The sequence below is a fragment of the Nannobrachium achirus genome (assembly GCF_963921795.1).
Source record: "Nannobrachium achirus genome assembly, chromosome: 2".
NCBI classification, from domain to species: Eukaryota; Metazoa; Chordata; class Actinopteri; order Myctophiformes; family Myctophidae; genus Nannobrachium; species Nannobrachium achirus.
In genome coordinates, this window is record NC_137811.1 from 55,058,916 (window position 1) to 55,086,614 (window position 27,699).

The 27,699-nt window shown below is 45.1% G+C and overlaps 4 protein-coding genes across 4 annotated transcripts in view; 1 reads left to right on the plus strand and 3 right to left on the minus strand.

Moving 5' to 3' along the window:
• The first annotated feature begins 283 nt into the window (after positions 1-283).
• On the plus strand, positions 284-6,308 carry prss35 (serine protease 35). Its single transcript, XM_080746302.1, has 2 exons — positions 284-755; positions 3,747-6,308. Exon 2 carries the CDS (start codon positions 3,766-3,768, stop codon positions 5,047-5,049), a length of 1,284 nt encoding a protein of 427 aa, XP_080602428.1. The 5' UTR covers positions 284-755; positions 3,747-3,765; the 3' UTR covers positions 5,050-6,308.
• Positions 6,309-9,855: 3,547 nt separating this feature from the next.
• Positions 9,856-15,014, minus strand: LOC308308184 (uncharacterized protein; the record flags this gene model as incomplete). The annotated part of the gene is made up of 8 exons (XM_080753548.1): positions 9,856-9,936; positions 10,235-10,354; positions 10,894-10,971; positions 12,133-12,223; positions 12,406-12,424; positions 12,530-12,718; positions 14,179-14,406; positions 14,930-15,014. The coding sequence occupies 8 exons, from the start codon at positions 15,012-15,014 to the stop codon at positions 9,856-9,858; spliced, it is 891 nt and encodes a 296-aa protein (XP_080609674.1).
• A 61-nt stretch (positions 15,015-15,075) lies between these two features.
• Positions 15,076-22,687, minus strand: LOC308308196 (uncharacterized protein; the record flags this gene model as incomplete). Its single annotated transcript, XM_080753560.1, has 11 exons — positions 15,076-15,128; positions 15,368-15,484; positions 15,770-15,838; positions 16,304-16,387; positions 17,655-17,924; positions 19,262-19,339; positions 19,968-20,153; positions 20,902-20,996; positions 21,439-21,665; positions 21,825-21,837; positions 22,671-22,687. 11 exons carry the CDS (start codon positions 22,685-22,687, stop codon positions 15,076-15,078), a joined length of 1,209 nt encoding a protein of 402 aa, XP_080609686.1.
• A 564-nt stretch (positions 22,688-23,251) lies between these two features.
• LOC308309132 (clathrin coat assembly protein AP180-like) overlaps positions 23,252-27,699 on the minus strand; it is a gene marked incomplete at both ends in the record, with an annotated part of 50,305 nt that continues 45,857 nt past the window's right edge. The window contains one exon of the mRNA XM_080754608.1: positions 23,252-23,317. Within this exon, the coding sequence (XP_080610734.1) occupies positions 23,252-23,317 (66 nt within the window). The remainder of the gene's footprint in view (positions 23,318-27,699) is intronic.

Consider the following 27,699-nt stretch of genomic DNA (forward strand, 5'->3'; position numbering starts at 1 on the left):
ATCAACTTTAGCTAATATGCTTTTATCATTGAAGAATTTGTATGACTGATTGTGTCCTTCTACACTCAAAATGCACTCACTGCATGACTCATTTGTTTTTCTTTTCCCATGTGCTGCTGTCAAACCAGGGCTCCCACTGCACTATGCCCCCTGCTAAATGTGTTTACCACTTCATTGAGCACTAAACATAAAAGTACTGCAGATGTTGAGACTCATGGCTGACAGTGGACTGCCCAGCAGGAGCTATTGTGGAGCCCGTGGAACCAATTCGTTCACAGTCCACTGAAAGTGCCATTTACTCTGACTGGAGCACAAACGACACTTTAACATTGGGATTTTTCTCATGGTCTGTGGCATGCATCATCTCACCTCCCCGACTGGGGCTGCGGGCGGCTGCACTGCTGAATAGGCGACTGACTTCACTTCAATTCAGCGTTTGGTTAAATCGTTTGGTCCCACCCATAATGTGAACAGCTTTTGTCGCGAGTGTAGAAAAAAAAAAGGCCTTTTCAGACTTTTTCTTTCCCCCTCCCTTCCCTTGCATCAAGTGCAGCCCGCGCGGAGCGGTCGGAGACTGCTCGCAGCCTCTTGCAAATGCAATGAGGAGAGGGAAAGTATCACCGACTGATAACAGGACGACTGACTGAGATGCAATAGCATTTTGTTTTTTGGGAAAAGAGGGATCATATTTATATATTTAAAGAAGAAAACAATACTTTGCGGATTTGGCATACACGTCAATCGAATGCAAGCAGGTATGACTCATTTATCATATTTTAAAAACTGAGAATTATAGATATTCTGAGATTTTCATGTGTTTTAATATTTTTTTTTTTTTGTCGGATGTTCTAGGATTTCCCCCCAAAATAGGCGATTTCATCATAAGAGCATTCCGTTTTTAGTCTACTAATGTTTTCATTTTCTTTTAGGCCTGGTTATTTTTGATTAATTCTGGTGCAAAAAAATTAGTCTTGAAACAAGTCTTCTTTATTTTTCTCCCATTTTTTAACCAACTTCATTCAATTAGATCATAATATCAATTAGGATTGTTTAAATATTTATTAACTGACTTCATTCACTAGATTATATTTAGTTTATCTCAATGGATGTATTGTTTCCACTGCTATATCAGGGGCTGATTTGGTTGAAGACTATATTGGAGTGATTATGTTTTTGGGGAGAAGAAAAAAAGGTTTTAGACATTCCATTATAGGCATATGAAACAAACTTTTATTTTTATTTTTATTATTTTTCAAAGCTAATTATCTCAAACAAATAGGCTTGAATTGTGACAATTCTATATATTGGCCTAATGTTTTGACAGGATAAGACTTTGTAGGCCTAGGCCTAGAGAAAATATTTCAAATTGGATGAAATCATCCATTTCCAATAAACGAAGTTCAATTAGAGATTCGGCATTTGGGTACATCTCTCTCAAAGGACCCATGGAAGTAGGTTAGCTAGCCTATGTATGATGAGGATAGCGCCATCTTTTGGTGGCTTTCCGTTCCAGCGCGACAGCTTCTTTTGGAGTTGAGATTGGCTGGGATGCTGAATGGAGAGGGCGCACGAACGGCGTGCGCGCTGAGTTTTCTCTCTCTCTCTCTCTCTCTCTCTCTCTCTCTCTCTCTCTCTCTCTCTCTCTCTCTCTCTCTCACTCTCTCTTTTTAACTCTGCAGTCATGGAAATTTCGTTCAGGGGTGTAAAGTAACTAAGTAGGCTACATTTACAGTCCTAGCCTACTTACTTTACTTGAGTATTACCAAATTCCAATAGGCCTACTTTTAGTTCTACTCCACTATATCTCGGATTCAAATACTGTATAGGCTACTTTTACTCCACTACAATCATTTAAAAACTTAAGTTACTAGTTATATAGTAGATTGATTATTAGCCTATCACAAAACATACATTAACCACTTCAGCCCTTTATACATTTCAGCCATATGAAAATATAGCCGATCTACAAGTTCACAATGCCTCGTGATGCAGTGAGCTTGTAGATCTGCTATTTTCAAGACTTTTATACATTTGAAAACTTGAAATGGGACATTCTGCATAACGAGTACTTTTACTTTGCTACTTTAAGTAGGCTACATTTTGATGCCAATACTTTTGTACTGTCACTTATTAAGTACATTTTGAATTCCGGAATTATTCTTGTCACAGAGTATTTCTACACTGCAATATTGATCATTTTACTTAAGTAAAACATTTGAGTACTTTTTCCACCTCTGATTTAGTTGAAATGAGAGGTGTCTGTAACCAAAATTCTAATGGCAGCATATCAGTTTCCACTCTGTCCTGAGTGATTACATTTCTGCTGAATGTACGCTATGCGTCAGTGTGGGGGGAAGCGTGAAGTTGGGCCAGAAGTGTGGGTTTGAAACTTTTGTATTCTTGTTTTATAGGGACAGTTTTATAGCTTCTCTGGGCCTGCATTTATTTATTATAGTCTGGTTCTGACTAGTTTGATGAAGACCACTGTTATTGGAGACAGAATGGTTATAGGCCAGGGCAGTTGGCTGCAGTGCTATGCTGCTCTACTGACTCTCTGACCTCCTGTGACAAAATCACTGTGAGTGACTTGGAGAAGCGTGGGGGGCCATGCATGCAGTGCTTTTATTCATATAGCACAGGAATTGTTTTGCATCGCCTGTGTCCTTTGGGAAGTGCCCGTTGCAGCTGGCATCCTCTCATTTTCACGCTACACTAACATCAAATTGGTGGGGAATGCACCATTAACCTGGCCAAATGCCCCAGATGCTGGGCCTCCTGTCACAGATCATTTGAACTCCAACAACAATCAGGATGAATTAATATACTGTGGCTTTTCACTCGATGCTTCTGTTTGAAATCAGCCTTCTGCTTTGCTCCTCAACCTCCAAATGTCTTTCTCTGGTTGTGCTTGGATGTGACTGTGAGACTCTTCCGCTACAGCACTGCTGACAAAATAATGATCATCTTCTCTGCGGTAAAGTGATGGTCTGCTGCTGAATACATCAAAAATGTAGGCATATACCAGATTCCAATTTCCTGTGTAGGGCTATCGGGATCATTAGCAACACAACACTTCAAGAAGCACACATCACAACTGTGTTCTGGCAGCAGCTTGCAGTCTTGACATGTGATGTCATGTGTGCCCTCAGAGAAGGAGCAGCCGGGTTGGGGAAACCAGATATGGTCATTACTGGGAGGGAAGGTTAACCATTGTGGCAAACCTCCAAGCCACTGTCTCAGCCGAGGCACAGCGTCAAGGTTCATCCACTGCCCACAGCCTCCAGCCACGCTCACAGACATTAAATCTACTTTCAACCACAGAGCGAGCATACTGTATCTATCACCTCAAGAGAAATACCTTAAGATTTTTTCCCCTTTTTTCTTTTCTCATAGCCTAAATCCCAAGTTCAGCCTTAACAAAAATGGTAGGCTTCCTGTACTTTCTGCAAACTTGTGCATTTTGTTTTGTGGTTGAAACATGCTGCTTTGCATAACTTTCGAGTTCTTGTGGAATGACAGAGCACTGTGAAACTTTACAGCAAGTTGTACCGAATCCACTATGCTGTCTTGACTCAGTGTGTCCAAGAGGGTTCTAAAATCTGTGGTCTATATTGCCCCCCTGTGGACTTAACTGGAGCTATGTTTGGCCCTTACCTAGACTTCAACAGCAAATTAAATGAAAGTATCTACATTACAGTGTACATTGTACCATGCCTCAGTATCTCTCTCTCTCTCTTGTGTTTCAGAGCCAGGCCCACCTTAATAATGGGCCCTGTACCCCTGTGTGTCCTGCTCCCAGTGACGGTGCTGGCCATGGTGGTGGCTGTAGCGGCAGAGGAGGCTTCGGTTGACGATGAGTACACATGGCCGCAGTGGAAGGTCCCTTTGGTGAGGAACAGGCGCACCGTACCTCTGAGCAGCCCCAGCTTCTCAGCCCAGCCTCAGGCAGAGCTGAGTGGCACCTGTGGAATCGAGTGCCAGCGCCACCTCCCTGCTCCGTCCCTGAAAGACCTGGAGCAGTTCCTGTCCTACGAGACGGTGTACGAGAATGGATCGCGCACGCTTACCTCCGTATCAGTCCAGGGCCTCAGTGAAGTCACCAGCTGGTCCCCAAACTTCAACTCCAGCTCCCGCCGCAAACGGGAGGTGTACGGCACTGACACACGCTTCACCATCTCTGACAAGCAGTTCTCCACCAAGTACCCCTTCTCCACGTCTGTCAAGATCTCCACCGGCTGCTCGGGGGTTCTGGTGTCCCCCAAACATGTGCTGACAGCCGCCCACTGCATCCATGATGGACGGGATTATCTGCACGGGGCACAAAAGTTGCGTGTCGGCGTCCTGAAGGAGAAGTCCAGGCGAGGGAAAGGAGGCAAAGGGAGAGGAGGGCGAGGGAAAGGCAAAAAAGGGAGAAAGGGAGAGAGAGATAAGGAGGAGGTGGAGGTGGAGGAAAAAGAAGAGAATGGTGGGAAAGGAGAACGCAAAGGCAAAGGGAAAGGCAGAAAGAGCCGCAGTCGGCGCAGTGTGGAATCGGAGAAGCCTTCCTTCAGGTGGACCAGGGTCAAGCAGACTCAAGTTCCCAAGGGCTGGTTCAAAGGTGTGACCGACGGCGTGGCTGCGGATTACGATTACGCCATTCTGGAGCTGAAGAAAGCGCAGAAGGTCAAGCACATGGACCTGGGCGTCATTCCCTCGGTGAAGAAGCTGCCAGCTGGCAGGATCCACTTCTCTGGCTTTGATGACGACCGGCCTGGCAATTTAGTGTACCGCTTCTGCTCCGTCTCAGAGGAGTCCACCGACCTTCTTTACCAGTACTGCGACGCCAAGCCTGGGTCCAGCGGCTCAGGGGTTTACATCCGCCTCAAAGAGCCCGGCAAGAAGAAGTGGAAGAGGAAGATCATTGGCATTTTCTCAGGCCACCAGTGGGTGGATGTTAGCGGGAACGGTATGCAGCAGGATTACAACGTGGCGGTGAGAATAACGCCGCTCAAGTATGCCCAGATCTGCTACTGGGTCCACGGGGACTCCAGTGAGTGCCGGGTGGCCTGAAAACACCACACCCACTTCCCTTAAACCAAAAGACTCCTTCATCTCCCACCTCCCCAAACCTAGTCCCCTAACCTAAACACTCTCCCATGACCAACCAGGGGCCCGCTGACTGCCTCTTCTCTGCCTGCCTCTGTTACCTCCTGTGCCTCCCAGTGGTGTGACAGCCTAGCACACACATGCATTCTACATACATACATGGCATGCGTACTACACACACACACACACGCACGCACGCACACACACACACACACACACACACACACACACACACACACACACACACACACACACACACACACACACACACACACACACACACACACATTTATACAGACTCATGTTGACACCAACAGGATTTTGTCAACAGATAAAAGAGAACTGTGGCTTTTCAGCTCTTGTAATTTATTTGCTAAAAAATTAAAACACTCTTAGAGAAATATTGACTATCATGATTATGTATTTACAGATCCTCCAGGTCTGTGGCTTTGTTCAGACCGAGAGATTTGTTTTTGATTTGACCAATTTGGATACATTGTTTAAGGTGTATATCGAATTGTGTCACTGTTTCTGAACGAAGCCTTGTTACATTATACTTTTAATCCGGCCAGGTTTTGTACGGAGAGACATTGACACATTGATCTCCACTGTGTTTGTAAAAAGAAAACAATTGTGCATTGGCCTTGACAAAAGACCCGGGAAAAATAAATATATTTTTCTTACGATTAAACCATTTAGGGACATTGAAATGATGCCTGTTTTTAAGAACATTTTCTAAATAAAATTGCTGGTGTTGCATTGTGTATATCTAGATGTTTCAATTTCATATACTGTCCCCTCCCTTTTATAACTTTATCCTCTCTCTAGTGAAAGGGTCCTGATCGATCCTGGATATCAGATTCTTTTTCAGAGATTCAGAGTTCTACCATCATCCTTTGTCTTTTCTTGCAATGCAGTGAAATGTGGTTTCATTGTTATGCACATAATTATATTGGTGCTTATCCAGAGACTTGGTGCTAATTTAATAAATTGTACACTTTTTTTTTTGGGAAGACTTCTCAGAATATATTTTGATAGCCTAGAACTGTAACTATGTATTTAATGTGTGGCTACATACCGGGGTTTGATAATGGGACTAACAGATTAAAAACTTACTTGAGCAATATAGATTCCTGAAATTCTAGGAGTATAGTGATGACAAAAGAAAAAAGAAGCCACAATACTGTGTAATGTCATTTCAAGTTTGAGGTGTTGTATTTTTTATTATTCTTGTTTCTCATGTGCCACAATTCCTATGAACGTCCTATTGTTTGACACAATAAATACATTAGATTAATAATGCGGATTGAAAACAACCAACCATTAAAACCAAGATTACTACTTGTATGTGTGTGCCTGTTATGATTGTACTCCAAAACTTTTAAATATCTGGTAGAGTCTTATGGGATTATCTCTGTATTTGTCATGTACACGTAGAGTGATTTAGATGTGTTTCCACCAAAGCAGCCTTCAGACCACCATTGAGAGGATAAGAAGCAGGGACATGCTGGCCATTGGTTAAAGCGGAACAACTCCCGAACGGCCGGTTCAGACCGGCCATTAGGAAGAAAAGCCAACAATGTAAATCGTCACTGTCGGGCAGAAACCTTGTATCTCCAAATTTCAGATTAGTAAATCTTTTCGCAAAGCAAAGCCCTGCTTCATCATTCAAGGCCGTCGCACAAAAGTATTGAAAACAGCAGATCTACAAGCACACAATGCCTCGCGGTGCGAGGCGGTGTGTGCTTGTAGATCGGCTGTTTTCACTAGTTTAAATCATTTTTAAAATGATAAATACAAAACAAACGGTTTTGGACATACAAGGTTTCCACCCGACAACGACGAAATATAACTCATGTAATTGGCCCACTGGATTGTCACTTTGTCACAAATCTTTGAGTAGCAGCAGTGCTATAGAGAGAGATCTCTCTCTATAGCGCGCAATGAGGGCCTCTCCAACTCTTTTTTCCGGGGCTGAATCAGGGGCCCAGCATTTCCCTGATAAGAAGAGAACATTGTGAGGATGTGTCTGGTTGTTTGTGAATGGTTGAGAAAAAGGAGAGCATTTACTAGCGATTCAATCCGTCATTGAGTTTATTGCATCTCAAAGGGCAGGCATGCACTGGGAAGGGCCATTGTAAATAAAAGCAATTAAAAACTAATCAAAATACAATTTTAACTCAGTCATGAAAAAAATATCTTCCAACCATTTTTTACCCCTTCACGATTGCCAAAACATTTTATTGAGATGACAACAACACACACACCGAATATCCTTTATAGTATCTGGGGGTTTACAGCACATTACTGGGGTCAATGGTTATACAAGGCTGCCTACAGAGTCATGGGTGAGCTTTACTAAATTGCATCTTAGCAACAAGATAATTTAATTATTATTAATTAACTTGATGTAAAGATGCTGCCCTTGGGTAGAAGGCACGCTGTTTAACAGCGTACCTTCTCTGGGTAAACAGCCTCAGTTCCAAGCCCTTCTTGTGCGGCAACATACTGTACAACATCACTGTTTCATCAACAATGGTTCTAAGGGGGTCAACATGATCAAATTAAGAACAAAGAAATGTGAATGGCAAAGGAATCTCTTCTGTTTCCTTGAATTCCTTAAATACAAAAATAACCCTATTGATACCCTATCGACACTGAACTGGTGACAGTAATGAAGAAATCACAGGTAACAATGAAAATCAAACAAAGGAGAGCTTGGCAGAGATAGATCCATAGGGAAAAAGTTAAAATAGCAGGTAGACGTCTGTACACACTTATGTTAAGTCATAATATGCTAAGACTGTTTGAATTCATCTCTGCAATGAATAAAGGCTAACTTATATACAGTAAGTGATGTCACGTATTCAATTAAAACGTGAAACCTTCCAGTTGAAAATATGTCATTTTTGTCAAGCAACACTTGTGTGACAAAGTATAGATTCGCCTGAACAACAGGTTTCCTCTGAAAATATACGTAATCAGATATGACGGTGAATATCAACACCACATTAGAGAATGTTTCTAAAGGAAAAAACAACCATATGAACAATGCTGGACAAGATGCACCAACAAAAATAAAAAAATTAAAAAAACTTTTTTAGAAAAACTACTCACGATTAAAAAAGAAAGCGATCACTTGATGATCTGTGATTATTCAGAGGCCCACATATGTTCCTATACATTATATCAATCATATAACAGTAATCATTTGTTTCCAAACACTTTCAAATGATGATGGGAATTAACATATCGCTCACACGACTTCTTACAGTTTCATATTGGATTCACATTTATATTTCTCTTCAACATACATACAGAATAGAGACATAATCCTCGGATTTGCCAGAGAAATATGTACATCAAGATAGGACCATCTGTAAATGACACATTTCACGTTTTGTTTTCTCAAAAAACAAACAGAAGCCACTTCACTTACCAGTCCGACTAGGGCAGGAGAAAAGCCCCTCCCCCTTCAGAACAGTGTTTCCCAAACAATGGCTCGGAAACCACTTTTGGGTTATGCAACAATTTTTATTGGTCGCATGTAAATGTCCCCCTTCTTATGTTTCCTATATTTTCTCTTAGCTATGTCAAACGATTATCAAAAAGGAAAAAAGGCAAACAATTGTAAAAAAAAAAAAAGAAAAATCACAAATTAAAAGGAAAATCTAAACATTTCCAGTGAAAATAGCAGATCTACAAGCTCACAAAACGTCCCATAGCGATGCTTTGTGAGCTTGTAGATTGGCTATTTTCACTATTTCTGAAATAGGACATAAGTGATTATAATATATATTTTTTGTAACTTTGGGTCCCGGGGAGACACAAAATGTCTCTTTTGGGTCTCCAGCTAAAAAGTTTGGGAATCACTGCTCTAGAAAGAGGCGTGGTCAAATAAGGGTTGAGGGTGGAGCTTAGGACAAAAACGTACAGTATCCATCATTCAACTCAAATGCCAACACTGGAAATCAAGAATCTAAACACATACACCTTCACCTTTCTCTCACTTACTTCCGTGGACTTTTTTTCTCAGGTTTTTGTGTGGTTTTCTTTTAGACAAAGGATCAATACATCTACATAAGCACACGCTTGTTTTTTTGTTTTTAGTTTTTTAAATATGTATATATATATCGCTATGGTTCACTTAACAGTTTGTGCTACAACATCACACAGGGGAAGGACAGAGCTGGGAGTGGTAGAGATGGATTGGGTTGAGAAGAGTGAGGCTTTTAAGGTGGGATATCTGAAGGGGACGCTCTGGTATCCTGAGCTGTTCACAACCACCAGGCAAACACTGAGAGGGTCTTGCTCCAGAAAAGAAAGCAGCTATATGAAGAGAGAAGAGAGCAGAGCAGAGCAGAGCAGAGCAGAAAATTAGCTTTTCCAACTTTAAAGTTAATACAATCATCCTGCTTTTTGTTGTCTATATACTACCTGTATATGGCCAGTGGGCCAGACAAGCCTATCCCCACATTTTGAAGAATGCACAATATTGTGCACAGGGCCTGTACTCATCCCTCAAGAAACATTTGATTTAGAAAGCAAGGTATTTAATGGCTAAATTATTAGCCGTTTATTATTTTAAAGAATACGGTGTTTGATACATTATAACTCATAACAAAGACAAGTATCAGCTGTATCAATGTATGTAAGGACAAAAGCCGACAGACTACATATCAAAGGATTTGATGTGTTTTGTTTCCCTGCTTTGTGAACAATGAAGTTCTTTCTACAAGTGGTAATATTTGTGATTACCCACCTGTGGGATTATAAGAAATCCTTGAGGTCGAGGTCTGCCAGGGGGTCTTTAGGCTTTTTGGGACTTTGGCTGGCAGGTCCTGGAGACAGCTGGGAACAGCAAAATGAAAGAGAACAACACTTTACATATACCACAATGTGGTGGTTAAGGCTCTAATATACAGTAGGCTCTAATGCACTGTTTCCCAAACACTGGGTCGAGACCTGTTTGTGGGTCAAATTCAAAGGTTTCTTTTTTCCCCAGTAATTTCATGAAGAAATTAAAGAAAAATGTAAGATGGGTGAATTTATAAATGCAAAAGTACAGCTTTTCACTGCACACTAAACACATGCTTAGGTACTGTATGTGTACTGTATGTGCGTGCGATTAATATCTGTAATGTATTACTGGTGCTCCCGTTGCAGCAGCCCCGGGCGGAGTGAAGGATGGTCTAATCATGGGCTGCCCTATCAGCGGCTGCCCCATCATAGGTGGCATCATGGGAGCTCCAGGGCCTGTAGCGGGGGGCTGGGGTGGAAAGGGAAGATGTGGCCGTAAGCTTAGCATCAGTGGTGGAAAAAGTACTCACATATTTGACTTACTGTTACAAGTAAAAGTCCTATTTTCAAATAGCCACGGTATAAAATAGGGCTAAAGTGGTTATTGTATGTTCTTTAATATTATAATTTATATCTGCAAAGTAACTAGAAACTAAAGTTTTCAAATAAATGTAGTGGAGTAAAAGTACAATATTTGGATCCGAGATGTAGTGGAATAGAAGAAAAAGTATTGGAAATTGGAAATGCTCAAGTAAAGTACAAATACCTGTACCAAATTGTACTTAAGTACAGTACTTAAGTAAATGTACTTTCTGTAGGCCTAGTTGCTTTACACCACTGGTTAGCATACATATCTTCCTAAGAAGCTAAGCAGCTGTTCATCACAAAATCACATGATCATAAAACCGACACATTGTTTATGTCTCCCTTCAGTGTAAGCAGCGTAGCATCTCTGTGATAAAATCCAAAATGAATGAGGAACTACTGATGTATATACTGTAAGCTTACCATGCCAAAGCCAGACTGCGCTCCCATTGGTGGCAGCATGGCTCCACCAGGGGGAGCCGCTCCGGGTGCTGTGCCAGCCTAAACAGAGGAAGTAAAGGATATTCAGCAAACAGGCTCAATCCAATCTAAATGTAATGGTGTGGATAGAGTGGGTTTGGATAGTAACTAGAAATACTGTTCCTACGAAACAGTGTGGGCTCACATGTAACACCATGTATGGCCACAAAGATCTACCCCTTGGCTGCACCTCAAGGGCCCTGCCTTTGTACTGTCGGTACAAAGGCAGTGTCTTATGTAATTTTGAAGATAACTTGACTGATAGATTAAGTCATTTTGAGGAGAACTTTACTGATAAATAAACTAGACCAGGTCAACCTGGTTGTGCCAGACCCCGGTTCTGCCAACCCTCTGGGCCTATAAATTTAATGGTACATTTATAGGCTGTCTGTCTGGGCCTATAAATTTAATGGTACATTTATAGGCTGTCTGTCCCTTTATAGGCTTTGTCTGTCGGTCTGTCCCTCCCTCATGTCATTGTGATGACATGAAGGCTTTGTCTGTCGGTCTATCCCTCCCTCATGTCATCATCATGTCATCATCATGACCATCTATGGAGAAAAACCGGACAGACCGACATTTGCTTATGTAGGCCTACCCATTTCATGGGTCTGGCAATAATGAAGATAACTTACGTGTGCTCGATTTAGGCGAGCCCACAAAAAGCCTAGTTCAGTGGTTCTCAACCTTTTCAGGCTGCGGCCCCCAAAAAGACTCCCCCCCTAACCTGACGAGCACTAAGAGTTGAGGCATAACATTTTGTATAACACGGTTCTATTGTGAAAATAGCAGATTGCGAGGCTTTGTGAGCATGTAGATCGGCTATTTTCACAATTTCTACCTCTAATATTTGACAATTTGGCCAATGTTTAATATTTGTTATTTTAGAGGCATTAAAAGGTCCTTAAATTGTCACTTTAGAAATGTGCAGATACCCTCTATCTATACACTTAAACTTTGTGTTGGTTTGTTTACTGTTGGTGGGAAAACAACGTTGCACATTAAGTTAATCATCAAAATAATTTGGGGACCCCCCTGGGGGTCCCGACCCACAGGTTGAGAACCACTGGCCTAGTTGACATGCAGTAGACAACAGTTCAATTACTTGCATTTAAACAGTTTTATTCATTTTTAAGCCAAACCTTTATGGAACTTTAAAATAGGGTGGGTTAATTGTCTTACCATGGGGGCACCAGGTGTACCCCAGCTTGAGGGGGCAACGGTGGGCATCCAGTTAGCACCTCCTGTTAGCTTCTTCTCACTCTGTGTGTCCCTAGAAGGAACATAGATGGGAGAATTGGAGAAAGGACTTAAACTATGTTACAATTAACATGGATCTTTACATTATTGTATTATTATTCATACTGTCACGTACTGTATGTTGGACACAAATGTCACACATGTCTATACTCTATAGATCTATTCTACTGACATACAGGAAACACACAAGCTTACTTTTTTTTTACTCCAAGATCTGAAAAAGAAGAAGAAGAAGAAAAAAAATATGTAACGTCAATCTGTGCAACTATTTGATCAAAACATTTGCTTCCCCTCCAACTAATAATATCCCCAAATTTACCTCCAATCAGGTTAGCCAGTGATGAGTCCAGATCTCCTCCAATGGTTTTGGTAGGAGGTGGTGTGGCGGGTGGAGCGGCTGACATGCCTCCGCCTACTGCTGCGCTTCCTGCCGTGCTGCCTGTAGAGCTGCCCCCGGTGCTCTGGGGTGTTAAGGCGGGTATCATCAGGTCGCCTAATCCATCGAACACTTAGGGGAGAGGGGGGCAGGCCGTTAGAGAGACACCGCCGGCTACCCATAATACCTTAATCTACTGTATGCTAACACAAAGGGGGCAGAAGTGTGACGAGACTGTACGATGACAGGGGACCCATCTAGCCTTGATGTCGCCACAGCTTCGCCGTGCATTGATTGCATGCACCACTCGGGAGCAATAAGGGAATCAATATTGGAAGAGAGTTACAGTGGTGGTGCCCAGTTGAGTTACCCCAGTGTATGTGTCCATACTTCATGAACTCAAACACTGACCTATTTTGACATGATGCTGCAAAAAAGGGAGGATGCATTATAGAAATATAAAGGTCACAACAAAAACTGTAAAAAAAATTAAGTTTAAATAGTTGCAACATGCAAAACTGGGACGCACTGTATGTACGTAGTTTAATCGTTTACTTTAGAGGGGGAAGTGAGGACTGCTCATGCTGCGATGCACCGTGGGGGGTTGAACTCACCAATTATACATAGTAGCAGCAAGCAATGACCCAGCAGATAAGAGATGAAAGGACAGGGTGGGGGGAAGAGAGGGGGAGGAAGGAAAGGAGGAGGGCAAGAAACAGGACGTGGAAGATGGATTTGGGCAAGGTTGTGAGGACAGGTGGGCAGCAGAGAAAATGGGAATATGGGGGGGGGGGGGGGGGGGTCATGACGAGGAGAGAAAGGGATGAGGGTGAGTGTGGGGGAGCAGAGAAAGCATCAGTGTGTGCATATGAGAAACAGGGGGAGGGGGGAAAAAAGAGACAGATTGAGCGAGAAATTGAGAGCAAAGACAAAGCAGTGAGGAGGAGTTAAGCCGTCAGCGGTGGGGAGTGTAAAGGCCTCTGTGTTACGCAAAGAGGCCAGTGGCAGCGGTGCGTGGCAGTATTGCGTGGCAGTGTCACTCATGCAGAAGATCAACATATAAAGCAGCAGCAGCAGCAGCAATAGCAGCAGCGCTGCAACAAGGGCTAGCTCCCTTCTGGCCACCATGTATACTAGTACCTACGACCTGCCATCACTTACTGTCAACTATAAACAGAAATGCATTCTGAACTGCATGGTGAGGACGGATACAAATGCGCTCCTTGCTAAAATAAGCTAAGCCATGCTTTTGTCATGTTTGAGTATACTGTATTTGACATGTTTTGATCTACAACTGCCCTGGTCCACCGGCCCTTAATCAGATCAGAGAATTAATTTAGTCTGGCCTGAAAATAATCATCTTCAGTACGGAGGAAACTGTGGACAAAATGTTCTCATACCTCTGTCTTACATTCAACGTCAGTCAGTTGAATCTTTAACATATTGCAAAAGGATTTGGACGTGTACTAATCTATAATAGTTTTCTACTATCTGGAGGGGGGGGGGGGGTGATCATACGGCCATATTGCACTAAATCCCACAAATTGACTCCTAAAAGCAAAATGTACTATAAAGTATCATCCACTTACTACTTGAAGCATCGAAACCACCAGAGGGCGCTGGTGGGTCTGTTGCTGCTGGTACTAGTGGCACAGCTGCGACTGCAGCGGGTACTGGGGGTGTGGGAGAAGGCAGGGGACCCAAGGCATCAAAGCCAGACTCCAGGAGGTCATTCTGAACCGGGGCTGGAGCCGCAGCGGGGGCCAGGGCCGGAGCAAGAGCTGGGGCTGCCGTAGCTGGCAGGCTAGGAGATATCAAACCTGGATACAATTGGAGCAGGCACAGAAAGCATAAACAATTGCGATGCCACATTCAACTGTAGCCTCGCCGGAGAGGCATTTTTCAAACACAATCGCATTTCCATAATGTGATAAAATACGGTGATAAAAGGAAAAGCTAGAGGCAGAGGAAGTGGTTTCCAAAACAGACGATGGATTTCTGAGTATTTTTGGAGAATGACTTTTAGGAAAGAACATTAAACTTTAACAGCAGTTTTGCATGACGGCGCAGCAGCAGAAAAGGAGGGGTGAGACTTACAGTAAGTGAATGTGTGTGTGTGTGTGTGTGTGTGTGTGTGTGTGTGTGTGTGTGTGTGTGTGTGTGTGTGTGTGTGTGTGTGTGTGTGTGTGTGTGTGTGTGTGTGTTTGTATCTGTGTGTGTGTGTGTGTGTGTGTGTGTGTGTGTGTGTGTGTGTGTGTCTGTGTTTACGTGCATGTGTGCGCGAAAACACAAAGGTGAGAGAGACAGAGAAAGAAAGAAAGAGACAGACGGCTAGACACACACCTCCCAGCAAGTCATCTTCAGCTGCTGCAGGGGCAGAACTCAGGGTCTGCTCCTCAGGACCCCCGAAGCTGTCTGCATGGTCCATCCAGTGGAGCCAGGAGGCAGCATGAAGGGTAGAAAGGGGTTAAAGGTCAGCCATGGGCCGCTCACTGAGACACGACAGGGGCAGAGGAGTCGCACAGGGCGCGTGAGGCCATGACTTCACGCAGACGTGTACGCTGAGAGACACAACTCACCACACAGTCACATCTTCTGTGTTATGGGTCCATTTGGTTCCATTTGTACACTCTCAAAGTTAAAGCAACACTCTGGATTTGTACTGTGTAGCACAAATGTATTGGTATGTACTGGTTTAGCATGCATATTTTCTCATACCACTACAGGACCAGGCAAAACGTGTACGCAAGTTATTTAGTATGTGTAGTTGAGGTCCAGTACCCAGCAGATCCATAACAGGTGCAGGCTCTGGTTTGGGTGGAGAGGACGCCTCCGGGGCAGGAGCTGAAGCAGGGGCCACAGCAGGAGCTGGGCTCTCTACCGGGGAGGAGAAAGTCTCTACACGGAGAGAGAGAGAGACATAAATAGAAGAAAGAAAGAATTAACCTCAATATGACTGCTTTTAGAATGTGAGCCCATCACCATGACATGCTCTGTTACAGTGAGAGGGCCAGGATCGTAGCGGAACAGACCATGTGTGAGGGTTCCGTCATCTCAATTTGGTGTCCATGTTTTCGTGAGGTGTGATAAACAGCTCCACTTTGTGGACATGCACTAACCAAGTCGAAGTCCCTACTTCATGAATGAGATGAGATGACAAGCTGAGCTGTCGGCTAAACTCACCGGTCACAATGTCTCCAGCCGGGGCGGGCTCGGGCAAAGGGGAGGGCCCGCGAGACACGGTGGGGAGGTCTACAGCGCCAGCGCAAGGCAGACACGCAGAGCAGCAGCAGCAAAAAGAGCAGGATAAAGAGGGAGAGAGGTCGGGGCAGGGGAGCACAGAAAAGCATTAGCGTATAGCTGACATACCGCACACAGTAAAATCCCCAGTGCTCCCTTCTACATTTGTACCTCAGAAAGTGTGCAAATGTAACCGTTTGATCCTTATAGGCCCATTTGGTCACATTTGCACACTTTTTGAGTTAAAGGAACACTGAGGATTTTACAGTGTAGCATAGACATAAAAGCAGCCGAAAGGAAACAAATCGTCCTATTCGACGAGTGGTTTAGCATGCACATTTTCTCATACCACTATGGGGACAAACCAAGACGTGTGTGCTAAAAAATCACATGACAAGAGGAGCAGACGCATGGACACCAGAGGAAGATGAAGAAGAGGTTCCACACAGAGAGAAAATGGAGATCAACCTCCTGTACCTGAACCGAAAAGGTCTACGCTAGGAGTGGTAGCGGCTTTGGTTTCTGTGGTAGGGCTTTGCTCAGGCATAGACTCAAACATATCTACAAACACAGGACACACAGTTATAATGGACATTCCAGCTTTCAAGTGCAGTGCAAACAGAATGATGAAGAAAGATAATTAGAAAAAAGGAAGATAATCTACAGATGCATGGTTTGGTAATGCAACAACTTGTGTTGCGTTACAAAACGATACATTGGGTTTTATTTTTTCCACTTTTGTTACAAAAATGGAGGAAAAAAAGAAAGATAGTGGAATTCCAGACAATTTTAGCATTTAAATATGATTCTCCAAAGACCCCAAGACAGTTGACTTTGCACTAACAAACATTCACTACCGGCAACACAAGCAAGAGAGTAATATGTATTGTAAATAAAGAATTGTACTACTATAGGCCAAAGGAGCAGCATTATGTATTGTAAATACTTTATACATTTATAAATTGTTTACTGGTGTCCCCCATGGGTCTGTATACTAGGCTCCTTCCTTTTTTCACTTTACACCAAATCTCTTCGCCAAAAATAGGCGATTTACAAGCTCACAATGCATTGTTTTGCGACGTGTCATGAGCTTATAGACATGCTATTTTTGCAGAAGGTTAGCTGCATGTTCACCTACATGCCCAGAATAGGAACGCTGGGGTTCATGTGGTCAATTTGAGTGGTGTTCCACTGTCATTAAAACAATGTGCTTTTGTGTTGTGCCAGTGTCTACAACCTAGGTGTGAAGCAGGAAGAGAAGAAAGCCAAATTAGACAGACACAACTGTTGTTGCTTTCTTCCTTCTTATAGGCTGTTTGTTAGTGCTATTAGCAGGTTAGCAGTCAAGACAAGTTGAGCCACATCTGTCAATGAAAGCAATGTTAAAAGAAAGAAATATGTATATATAAGACATATGTATATATAACATCTAGCTAAGTATGCATGGACAGATTAATAAAGTATATGAATTTGTTTCAATATCACCTCAGATTGGATTATCAACTAATCTATTACATAGTAAGTAGAACTATTGAAACTATTTAACAAGATTTCACTTTTGATGGTCCAATCATTTCAATTTTGGCAGAGGTGGTCAAAATGCCTGATTGACCCACTGGCTTTTGTATCAAATTAAATAAACCATAACGGGGGGGGGGGGGGGGGGGGGGGGGGATGTAGGGAGTGGCCAAGTTATTGTCATCTTCAGTATCATCCTTGACAAGAGCAAACACATGAATCATAACCATCACCATCATCATTGTCATCATCATAATGCACAATGCAGGGAAATGCAGTGAGAGGCAGAATGAGAGTGAGAGGACTTTACCACCAAAGAGATCTAGAGCCGGGGCAGCTGCAGAGTCTGTGGTGGTGTTGTCTGTGGTGGCAGTAGTAGTAGTAGTAGTAGCGGTGGTGGTGGTGGTGGAGGAGGAAGGGGTGGGGGCGGCAGGGGCAGCGATGGGGGCAGCGATGGCCCCCGCCTCACTAGAGGTGAAGGTGAGGGTGGGGGCGGAGGCCCCCGCATCTGTGGGCATCATAGCGAACAGGTCCAGCCCTGAGGCAATGTCTGCACTCCCTTCTGTCGTAGCGAAGGGGTCTTCAGTAAGCAGCCGGAAAGGGTGGGTCGGGGTGGGGTGGGTCAGGGGTTTGGGGAGGGCAGGTTATGATCAGAGAAGGGAGGAGGGAAGGAAGGGGTAGAGGTGGGGGTGGGGGGGGGGGGGGGGGGTTGTTAAATAACAAACACTGTAAAAAAAGCCTAAGAGCTTTCACATGGGGGTTAGGTCAAAGGAATGTAATTAAATCAATACAAATGCAAATGTTACCCATTAACCTTCGTACTGCATCCACAGGCTCAATCGTACAGTCCTTTTATTAAGAATCAGCTCAGTGTACAATAGGCACTGTCTATAATATAATAATAATATATATAATAATATTATATATATATATATATATATATATATATATACTGTCTATAGTAAAGGTGCTTACATAGACAGACCACAGTGAACAATAAACTGTGTTTAATTGAGTCTACACTACAGTGAAGTATAGACTCAATTCATGTAAATGGCTCATGAATGTATAGACAACGGCAGGCTTTGTGAGGATGCAGTAGAAAGTTAATGAAGAAGCATGTCAGAAAGTAAACAGTAAATGGTCATTTCATTAATGTTGTGACTTCTACCGTATGCTATAAACACACCAGAGGTTCAATAAAGTAAAGGAACATATATATATATATATATACATATACTGTATATACTACTATATCGTACTGACTGCTCTTGTACTGCACTTGTCCTCTGGCTTCTTACTTACTCTGCCTTCTTCGTCCTTTCCTCACTCTGTCTATACTTAAACAATGAAGCCAAAGAGAGAATTAACGTAGTTAGTTATTGGATAAATAAACCAAGGTCTCGACGATGACCAGCATTATCGTCTAGTAGGATTAGGGGTAGATAGGTCAGTGGTATTAAAATATTAAATTGGGAGAAAACGGAGTTAAAAGCTGTGCTGTGCTTTTTCCTTGAGTATTCACCAGGTGAATATTGCGAGGAAAGGTTTTAGTAGAGAGGAGGTGGAGAGGGTCCATGACTGGGGCTCCTTGTAAACAGGGTTTGTGACGAGACAGCAGGCCTCAAATTCCACCACATGGCCAATGGCTATACTATCATCTTGTCGAACACACACAACCACACACTCGCACGCACGCATACCCGCATGCACACACACGTGCACGTGCACGTGCACACGCGCACACACACACACACACACGCACACACACGCACACGCACACGCGCACACACACACACACACACACACACACACACACACACACACACACACACACACACACACACACACACACACGCACACATACGCACACAAGCATGTATTTGCACATGCATACAAAGCTGTTTTATCACCCACCAGATCCACCAAATGCATCAGTGGCAGGGCCCGCAGCCACAGCAACAGGACCGTCTCCAGGGGAGGGCGCAAACGCATCTACGGCAACGCAGACGGACCACAAGGAACGCAAAACATAACGGGCAGATAGACGAACGGATGGAGGAATGGACCAAACCAAACAAAAAGGAGGGGTGAGTAAACAAACACAGGGCATGGGGATGAAACAAGAATTAAAGATCAGCATTAGGGGAGGACAAAAAGGTCAGAGAATACAAGAAATATGCAGCCCAAAAAAAAAGTTTTTGTCTGACTGTACCATTGCTGAAATGGTAGGTTTTGAAGGCTGCATAATGCTGCATTCAGTGAGCACACTGCTTGTGCAGGCTTGGTTAATGAGGGGTTACCATGGACGTTGTCACAAGCTTGTACTCTGTGACAAGGAAGGGAATGTCAAGCTCAGCAATGGGCAAAGCAAGGTCTCTCTTTGACAGCCATTTAGCATTTACTTCATCTAGCTAAGACTTTGATGCGTTGACAGCCCAATACAGCGTTTGAACCCACTATACTTTCCGCTTTACTTTAACATCCAGCGCACCAGGCCGGAAGTCTAACAAGAGCTTGCTAAGAGAAGGAGCAGGCTCCTTGCAGACAGACAGACAAGACAGACCACTGAGTGCAGTGGGGGTCCCGTCCACCCTCCCCTCCTCTGACCGTCTCCACTGACCTCCGAACAGGTCCATGTCTGTGGCGGAGGTGGTGGAGGGCGCGGGCAGCGAAGCTGGCGCAGGCGCGGCCGCGATGGCTGCAGCCGTGGCCGTGGCTGCTGCGGGGGCAGCATCGTCAGCATTGGCAGCGGAGTCGCCCTCCGCCGGGAGAGCTTCAGTGCCATTGTCAGTGGCGGCTGGGGGCGCTGCAGATGCAGACGCAACGTGCCCAAACCCCCATAAATCCCCCAGTTACAACAACCACAAAGAGAGAGAGGGACAGAGACAGAGAGAGGGAGAGAGATAGACAGACATAGAAGAGGGGAGAGGGAGAAAGATAGAGGCAGAAGTGGGAGGAAGATGAAAAAGAAACAAAAGCTTGTATTGTAAAAAAAAAAGGGGGTATAAAATGCGTTTGTTCCCTACATAAACATGGCCAGGATCTCGTCACAAAGACCATATAAGAGCTTCAGGCATTTTCCAGGTACATTGCCACTTGTTCACGCTAAAAAGCATTTGTCATATTTTCCCTGTGGAACGCAGCTGTGCTGTCCACACAATAGCATGAGCTGTAATAGACTACTCACCCTCAGCCAGAAGATCTGTGCAAGAGAGAGAGAATTGTTTTTAGAGAGAGAAAACAAAGTGCAAAAAAACGTTATAATTAAGTTACAGTACTTTACTTAGACAAACACTCCTGCATTCCATTACAGAAACATAGAATTCAGTTAGTTCTGTCATATAGCTTTATCCTTCACTAGCAGTGCAATTTTGAACACATTTTGTGCAATGTACTGTAGCTTCTAGTCGTTTAAGTAAGTAAGTAACCTTTGGGTGTCCGAGCCATGTGGCCCATAGTCATTCAAGTCGTTCAGCTAAGAATACTTCACAACCGCTAACTGCTCATTGAAAGTTGTGTGAGATGTTATGTTTCATTTCATGTCCCTGTCTCACCTCCCCATGCGCTGGTGGATGAAGCGGCCGCAGAACCTCCTGCCGAGGAGGACATGGGGTCCAGATCCAACAGGAAGCCATCATCAAGAGCACTGCTGAGAGAAAGATAGATAATAATAATAGTTACCTACACCTCTCGCAAGGGAAATTCAGTATTTTCGCTGCCCACAAGGAGCGTGTGAGCAATTAGGGGTTAAGAGTCTTGCTCAGGGACACACATCGACATTGCTGGCCTGGCCTGGCCTGGAATGGAACCTGGGACAACCAGGGGCTATGGTTCCCCAGGCAGACTCAGTAACTATTCAGCTATGGCCGGCCGAGACATACATACCACATACAACAGAGAGACACATCAGGAAACAGGATTAAGTTTCATATGTAGTGTTGTATGCAGTGTGTTATAATTATGTAGTGCTGTATGCAGTGTGTTGAACACAGTGTTATACACAGCGTGTTACGTACATGCAAAGTGATTTGTAATGTAATATCAATGGGTACGTCAAGACCCCTTTGTCATAACGCTGAGTGCATCCTCACTTGTTGATGGTGGTAACAGTGTTGGCGGTGGGGGTCACCGGGGGCCTGGCGGGTGGGCCAGGGCGTGCAGGGGGGCGTGCCGGGGGACCGCCTGCAGCGGCAGGAGGAGCGGGCTTGGCGGGTGCGGCGCCATGAGGCGCAGGCTTGGCGGGTGCAGCGGCGTTAGCCGGGGTAGCGTTAGCCGGGGCAGCGGCAGCCGGCGAGCCGTTGGTGGCCGTGGAGTCCTGCTGAGGAGAAGAATGTACACGCCCCCCCTCTCTCCCGTTACTATGGTGACCAAACCATTTACATACACTGCTGTGATTCAGCTGCAATGTTATGCGCGAGTTCACAACGAATCACTACAAGCCGCCACTACAATGTGTGAAACGTTAAACAGTGCTTACCTTGGTGGGCGACCTGCAAAAACAAGGACAACACACAGGTTAAAGGGTTTTTAGTTAAGTGCACGATGAGGCATAATGACTGTTACTGAGACAGGAGGCAAAGTGACTGTTTAAATATCAGTTTGTTATTGCAGGCAGGCAGCATTTAGATTCCATTTAGGAAACACCCACACTTAATGGTTTCACACCACTCCACTGAATAAAACAAGAGTGGCCCATCTCTCTTTCAACAAGACATTTCTTTTCAGAGCTGCACATACAGTACAGTACAGTCAAGGAGCTGTGAGTTGAAATGATTTGCTTCTCTGGCCTTGTGAAAGCTTAGGGTCATTACAAAGTATAACAAACAAGGTAAAGGGTGTTAGTTATGGGATCAGCTGAGAGACAATCCATGTTATTGTACTCCCATGACAAAAATGATCCTCATTTTGTTATAATAAGGTGACACTTTAACCCATTAAGACCTGAGGCCGATTCTACAGTAAAGATGCATTCTAAATTAGTAGTTCTCAGTCTTCAAAAATGGTGACGCGCTGTGAGCTTGTACATCTGCTATTTTTGAATAGCCAACACCAAAATCTAAAATGACACAGATGCTTTCTGGTTTTAACGGGTTAAAGATACACAACAAGCAGGGCCACAAAATGAATGTTTCAATAGAACTCCATCTTGAGCAACAGTACAAGAAAACATAAAGATGTATGTGGCAGATTACTGAAAATATATGTGTACGTACAAAACTTAAGATTGCTCATTAGTTCTATTGAATTGCAATATAACAACTACAATATAAACGGGCAAAAACAAAATGTATTATTATACACAAAACAAAATCATTCCCTTTACCATTGACAGAATAGCATACTTACTTGTCCTCTCTGAGTTCAAAGAAAATAGAGAAGAGCACATACAGTAGTATATGAATCTAGTAATAGGGAAATAATGCTCACTCATGAAAAGTGAACTCATAATACTTTTATATAGTAAAAATCAGTGGTCGATTCTGAGGCATGTTTGACCTGGCATTCTAAACCAAAATATAATAAAAAATTATAAAAAGAAAAATTCAGAAAACTGTACATACGTATACAAAAAAAGTATTAATTAATAATTAACTACTAGCGCCATGCTATCCACAATTCTATCAACTGCAATCGCTAACCCTCCCAACGCTCCTTAGTCGAAATGATGACACGTAGTAGTAGCGAGATTTCACCTCACATCTCTGTATTCAGTAGGCCTATACTGTATATTTATTATTTCATTTTCCAGACGGCACGGGTGGGCCCTAAATGTCACAGCGGCCCCAATGCAACAGCGTTGGCTGCGTCATGGTTGTTAAAGCAATGCATCACAGATGTTTGAACTACAGTATGGTAGCAAACCATTCAACAATAGTACACGTTACAAAACAGACGGCTGACTACTTACGGCTTCTTCCCCTCCAGGGTGTTGAGGTGAGTTTCCAGGGACTCCAGAAGGCTCTCTGGGGCCTGAGGATGAATAGAGATGAGCTAGCTATTACTACAGGAGCCAGAGGTCACATGTTGCGTGTGGCCACAGAGTAGTGGTTTTCAACCCTTTTCATATCAAGGGCCGTTATTTATTCGGCATTTGAGCCATGGACCACCATTTGATGAGATTTAGCCTCTCAGACCCAAGACTTAACCCATTTTGAGCCATCATTTTTTTTTGGCAGAAGGGGACGCTGGTGCCGTGATTTTCTTCCATAGGCGGCCACTCTCTTATTTTGAAGGACCGGAAGTGATCGAGCTCACCGATCCCAACTTGACGATATTCTTTTCACCCAAACTAGTCCCCGTTCAGGGGGTGATCAAAGATGGAGGATTGTTGTTGTCATCTGAGTGCTATTTTATCAAGTAAACATGCCAGCATTGGCATAAAAAGTATTTTCTCAAGTAAATGGACTCTAAAGATCAGAAGAGGAATTGTTTTCAATGGCACGGGAGCACTTTGCGTGCACGTGGACGTGCGATGGAAAGAAATCACAGACTTCTGCCAGTGCCAGCGTTTAGCCAGGACCACAACGGTAGAGTGCCAGCTTTTCTGTATACAGTGTATAACCCGGTGATCTTCGGGATAGGAAAGGCTTAATGACTTTATTAATCCCGAAGATCTTCGGGATAGGCTACAGAGAATATTTTGTTATCATTGTATTTTTCCCACAATTCCATACTGTAAGTATGTGGTACCAATAGGAGAGATAACAGGCAAACGTTGATCAAAATAACAATTCTTCTGCATTCTGTGTAGACTTCTTAAGTAAAGCAGACGTTTAACAATAATTTAACTCTAGAGAGTGTAAAATGAAACCAAATGGACCCGGGTACATTTTTATGCTCTCAAGATATTTATCATGGGTCCATTTGGTTACCAACTCTCCATCATTTTGCTGGGGACCACCTGGGACCCCCTCAAGGACCACTGGTAGTCCCCAGACCACTGGTTGAGAACCACTGGTTTAGAATGTTGAGTATGCTCCAGGAAAACATAATGGAACCGGTCTGACCACATGCAGTCACACAGAAACCATGTATGCTCCATGAATTCAGTTGGCAAATGCACCGTGTTGGCAGACTGCAATACAATGTAACAGCTATGTGTTTGAGTGGGAATATTTGTTTACTGTCAATATTCCAGGATGACCTCCCACTTGGGTAATGACGCCCCCTGGCGATCATTCAGAGAAACTACTTCAGCTCCCGTACTAACGTAGGTAGGAAGGGCCTGTCACTCAAACCGGAGTGACCCGCCTCCAGGCTATATAAGCCCCCGGAGGCGGAAGTAACATCCTCTTTTCACTCTCTGCGATATCACATTCAGATAAGTTGAAACTCAGCCTTTGTATTATTATTCTTCGCGCATTAGCCTAAAGCGGTGGCATTGGAGTCGCCCACCGGCGAGTGTTGAATTAACCCGTACTTAAGAATACTTATTCTTGTCCCGTCCTAAAACAACGGTTATTTCCTTCTATAACAAAGGATTATTACTGCTTGTTCAGGCCTCCGCCGAAGCAAGCGTGGCATAGCATTAGCCGTTAGCTTGTTAGCTCGTCTGCTCTTTGTTAACGTTAGCTACACTGCTTACCGCTTGTTCAGGCCCTGCCCGAATCAAGCGTGGCCTAGCTTTAGCCGTTAGCTTGTTAGCTCGTCTGCTTCTTGTTAACTCTAGCTACAGTGCTTCGCCATGGATCCTCTGGCCTTCCTGCCGAGGCAATGTCCAGGCTGTCCAGGACTCATCGACGGACAGGATCTTCACCCTCTCTGTGTCGGCTGCATGGGCGTTGCACACGCCTTCTCTGCACTGAGTCCTCAGGGGAGAGCAGGACCCTTCTGTGACTTCTGCGTGGCCTACGACCACGATGTACTGGTACACCGGTTCTACCTAGCCAGAGCAGGCCTCGGGGCCTGCGCTCCACCAGGTGGGTCCACTGCTCTCAACCCCACAGCCCAGTCTTTCCTTCCCCAGGCGGCCCGCACCGTTGGTCAAGGTGCGGCGCTGCCTTCCGGAGATCCGTTTGGCAAACAGCGCGCCATTCCAAGTCAAGATGGCGCCGTGCTACATGAGACACCGCCTGCCGCGCAACCGACCGCAGCTAGCTCCACTGTCACTGGAGCTGGCGGGTCTGGTGAAGTCGCCGCTAAGAAGGCGACCAAGAAGGCTAACATCCCTCCGGTAGCCTTTTCCCCTTCGGGCGCGGTGCCCAAAAAGAAACGCTCGGATGTGACCGTCGGGGACGTTCCCCTCAACGTGAGCATCACCAAAACAGTCCAGACTTTCAGGCGAGAGTCGGACCTGAGCTCCTGTCAGAGCGAGGGTTCTGGTTCTGAATACTCTGGATACACGGCCGAGGAGGAGGAGGATTCCGTCGAGGACGATGGTTCTCGACTCACGGTCACAGTGAAAGGTAATGCCCCTGCGGCTCCAGCACGTCAACTGGACGCCGCAGGGAGCTCCCAGTCCTCCTCAGGCACCACTGCCCCTCCACCCGCCAGTCAAGCGGGTGAAGCGGGAGCAGAGGACGTCGATTCTGCAGCAGAAATGCTGGATCATCTCACGGTCTACATGAGAGCTCTTGCCAGAGTTGGAGAGGAGTTGCCACCTCCTCTCCCCTCTGAAGAGGCCGAGGATGATGACGAAATGCCCGGGCAGGAGCCTTCGGTTCCCGCCCCGTATGTCCTCTCCAGGCTGCCGCTGGTGAAAGGTTTCACCAAGGCCCTCCATTCCTCATGGAAGACACACAAAGACCCCAGGAAGCTGCCTTTTTCTGTGTTGGATTTGGTTGGCGGTGCGGAGGCAGGCATGTCCACCTGCCCTAACCTGGACCACCTGTTGGCACAATCCTTTCTGGGTTCCGTCAGACCCCAGTACAAGGATGTGGGCACGGCTAAAAACGGGCCGTTTGTCGGCCCCGTCGGCACCAACCCGCCGGGGTTCACTGTCCTGGAGGACAAGCTGCAGTCGGACAGGGCTCGTAACGCCTACCGGTCCGCTGCTCTGGCTGCTAAGGACCTTAATCTTATCCAGCTCTTGCTAGCTTCCACCAAAGACCTGGTCAAAGGTCTGCCCACGGGGGAGCACACTGCGGAGCTAAACACCCTATTCGACATCATGCTGAAGGTCAATTGGCATGCGGTCAAGTGGATGGGCAGGTCCATGGATTATAACCTCCAAGCTGAGAGAGCCCGCTGGCTCGACTATGTCGACCTCGAGCCTAAGAGGGACGTGGGCGAGAAGCCTCTGGGTCCTCGCGGGGAGATGTATAAATCCCTCATCAACATGGAGAACAGTCCCACCACCCTCATGGGCGGCGGTTTGGAGCTGCTGCAGGGCAGAGTCACGTTCTTTAAGGCTGCTAAGGACATTGTCGAGTCCACCACAGTGCCACAGGAAGAACCGCAGCAAGCTAGGAGGGCGTCCCGCTCCTCCCGCGTCAAGGAAAGGGGCCGCTCTGCTTCTTTTAAGAAGCACTCGTCTTCCTCCAGGGGAGCCTCTGCAGCCAGGGCGCCTGACAGGCCCCGCAGCAAGGTTGTGGTTCCCGAGCGCGCTCAGCCGCGCCGCCCGTCCAAGGATGGCAGGCAGCAGTCTTCCTACCGCGGTGGCCGCGGTAGGGGACAGCGCAAATGACACTCGGAAGAGGGGGATTGTGCTGGGGCGGGGGTCCGAGGTGTCTCTCGGTCCCCCTCCCCCCAAACGAGGGCGTTTTTCTGTACCCCGTGTCGGGGAAATGAAAATGTTGAATTTGATGCCTCCTGTGTCGGCAATAAATATGTTGAAAGAGCAAAGTCTGTCTCTGTCCAACTCTCTCGCACTAGCACAGACGACCCCATCGTGCATGCCTCCTGTAGTAATGATGAAGTCCTGTCAGGACTCGATAATCAATCACAGATTTTATCAGCAACCAGTAATGTTATTGTCAAACAATTATGTGGTTCCTCAAGCGCGCGAGTGGGATATCCCTCGCGTCGACAATATGACTCCTTTATGCATGCCTCCTGTAAGAATGATGAAGTCCCGTCAGGACTCTTTAATCAGTCACAGGTTTTATCAGCAACCAGTAATGTTAACGTCAAACAATTATGTGGTTCCTCATGCGCGCGAGTGGATTTTCCCTCGCGTGAGCGATGCTATGAATTTAACCTTGAGTCAGAAATTCTGTCGGCCTGCTATGAGCCCGGGTCAAGGGACAAGCATAAAGGCCTTAGAGCAGGTATTAAACGTAAAAGTTCCTCTCCTGTCAGGGGAGAATGCTTTAGTTGTGGGCGAGTCTGTTTATCAGTCGAATCGCTTTGCTCTTCCTGTTGCTCTATCGAGCGAAAACCGAACGCTTCCGGTTTCACCGGATACGGATTCG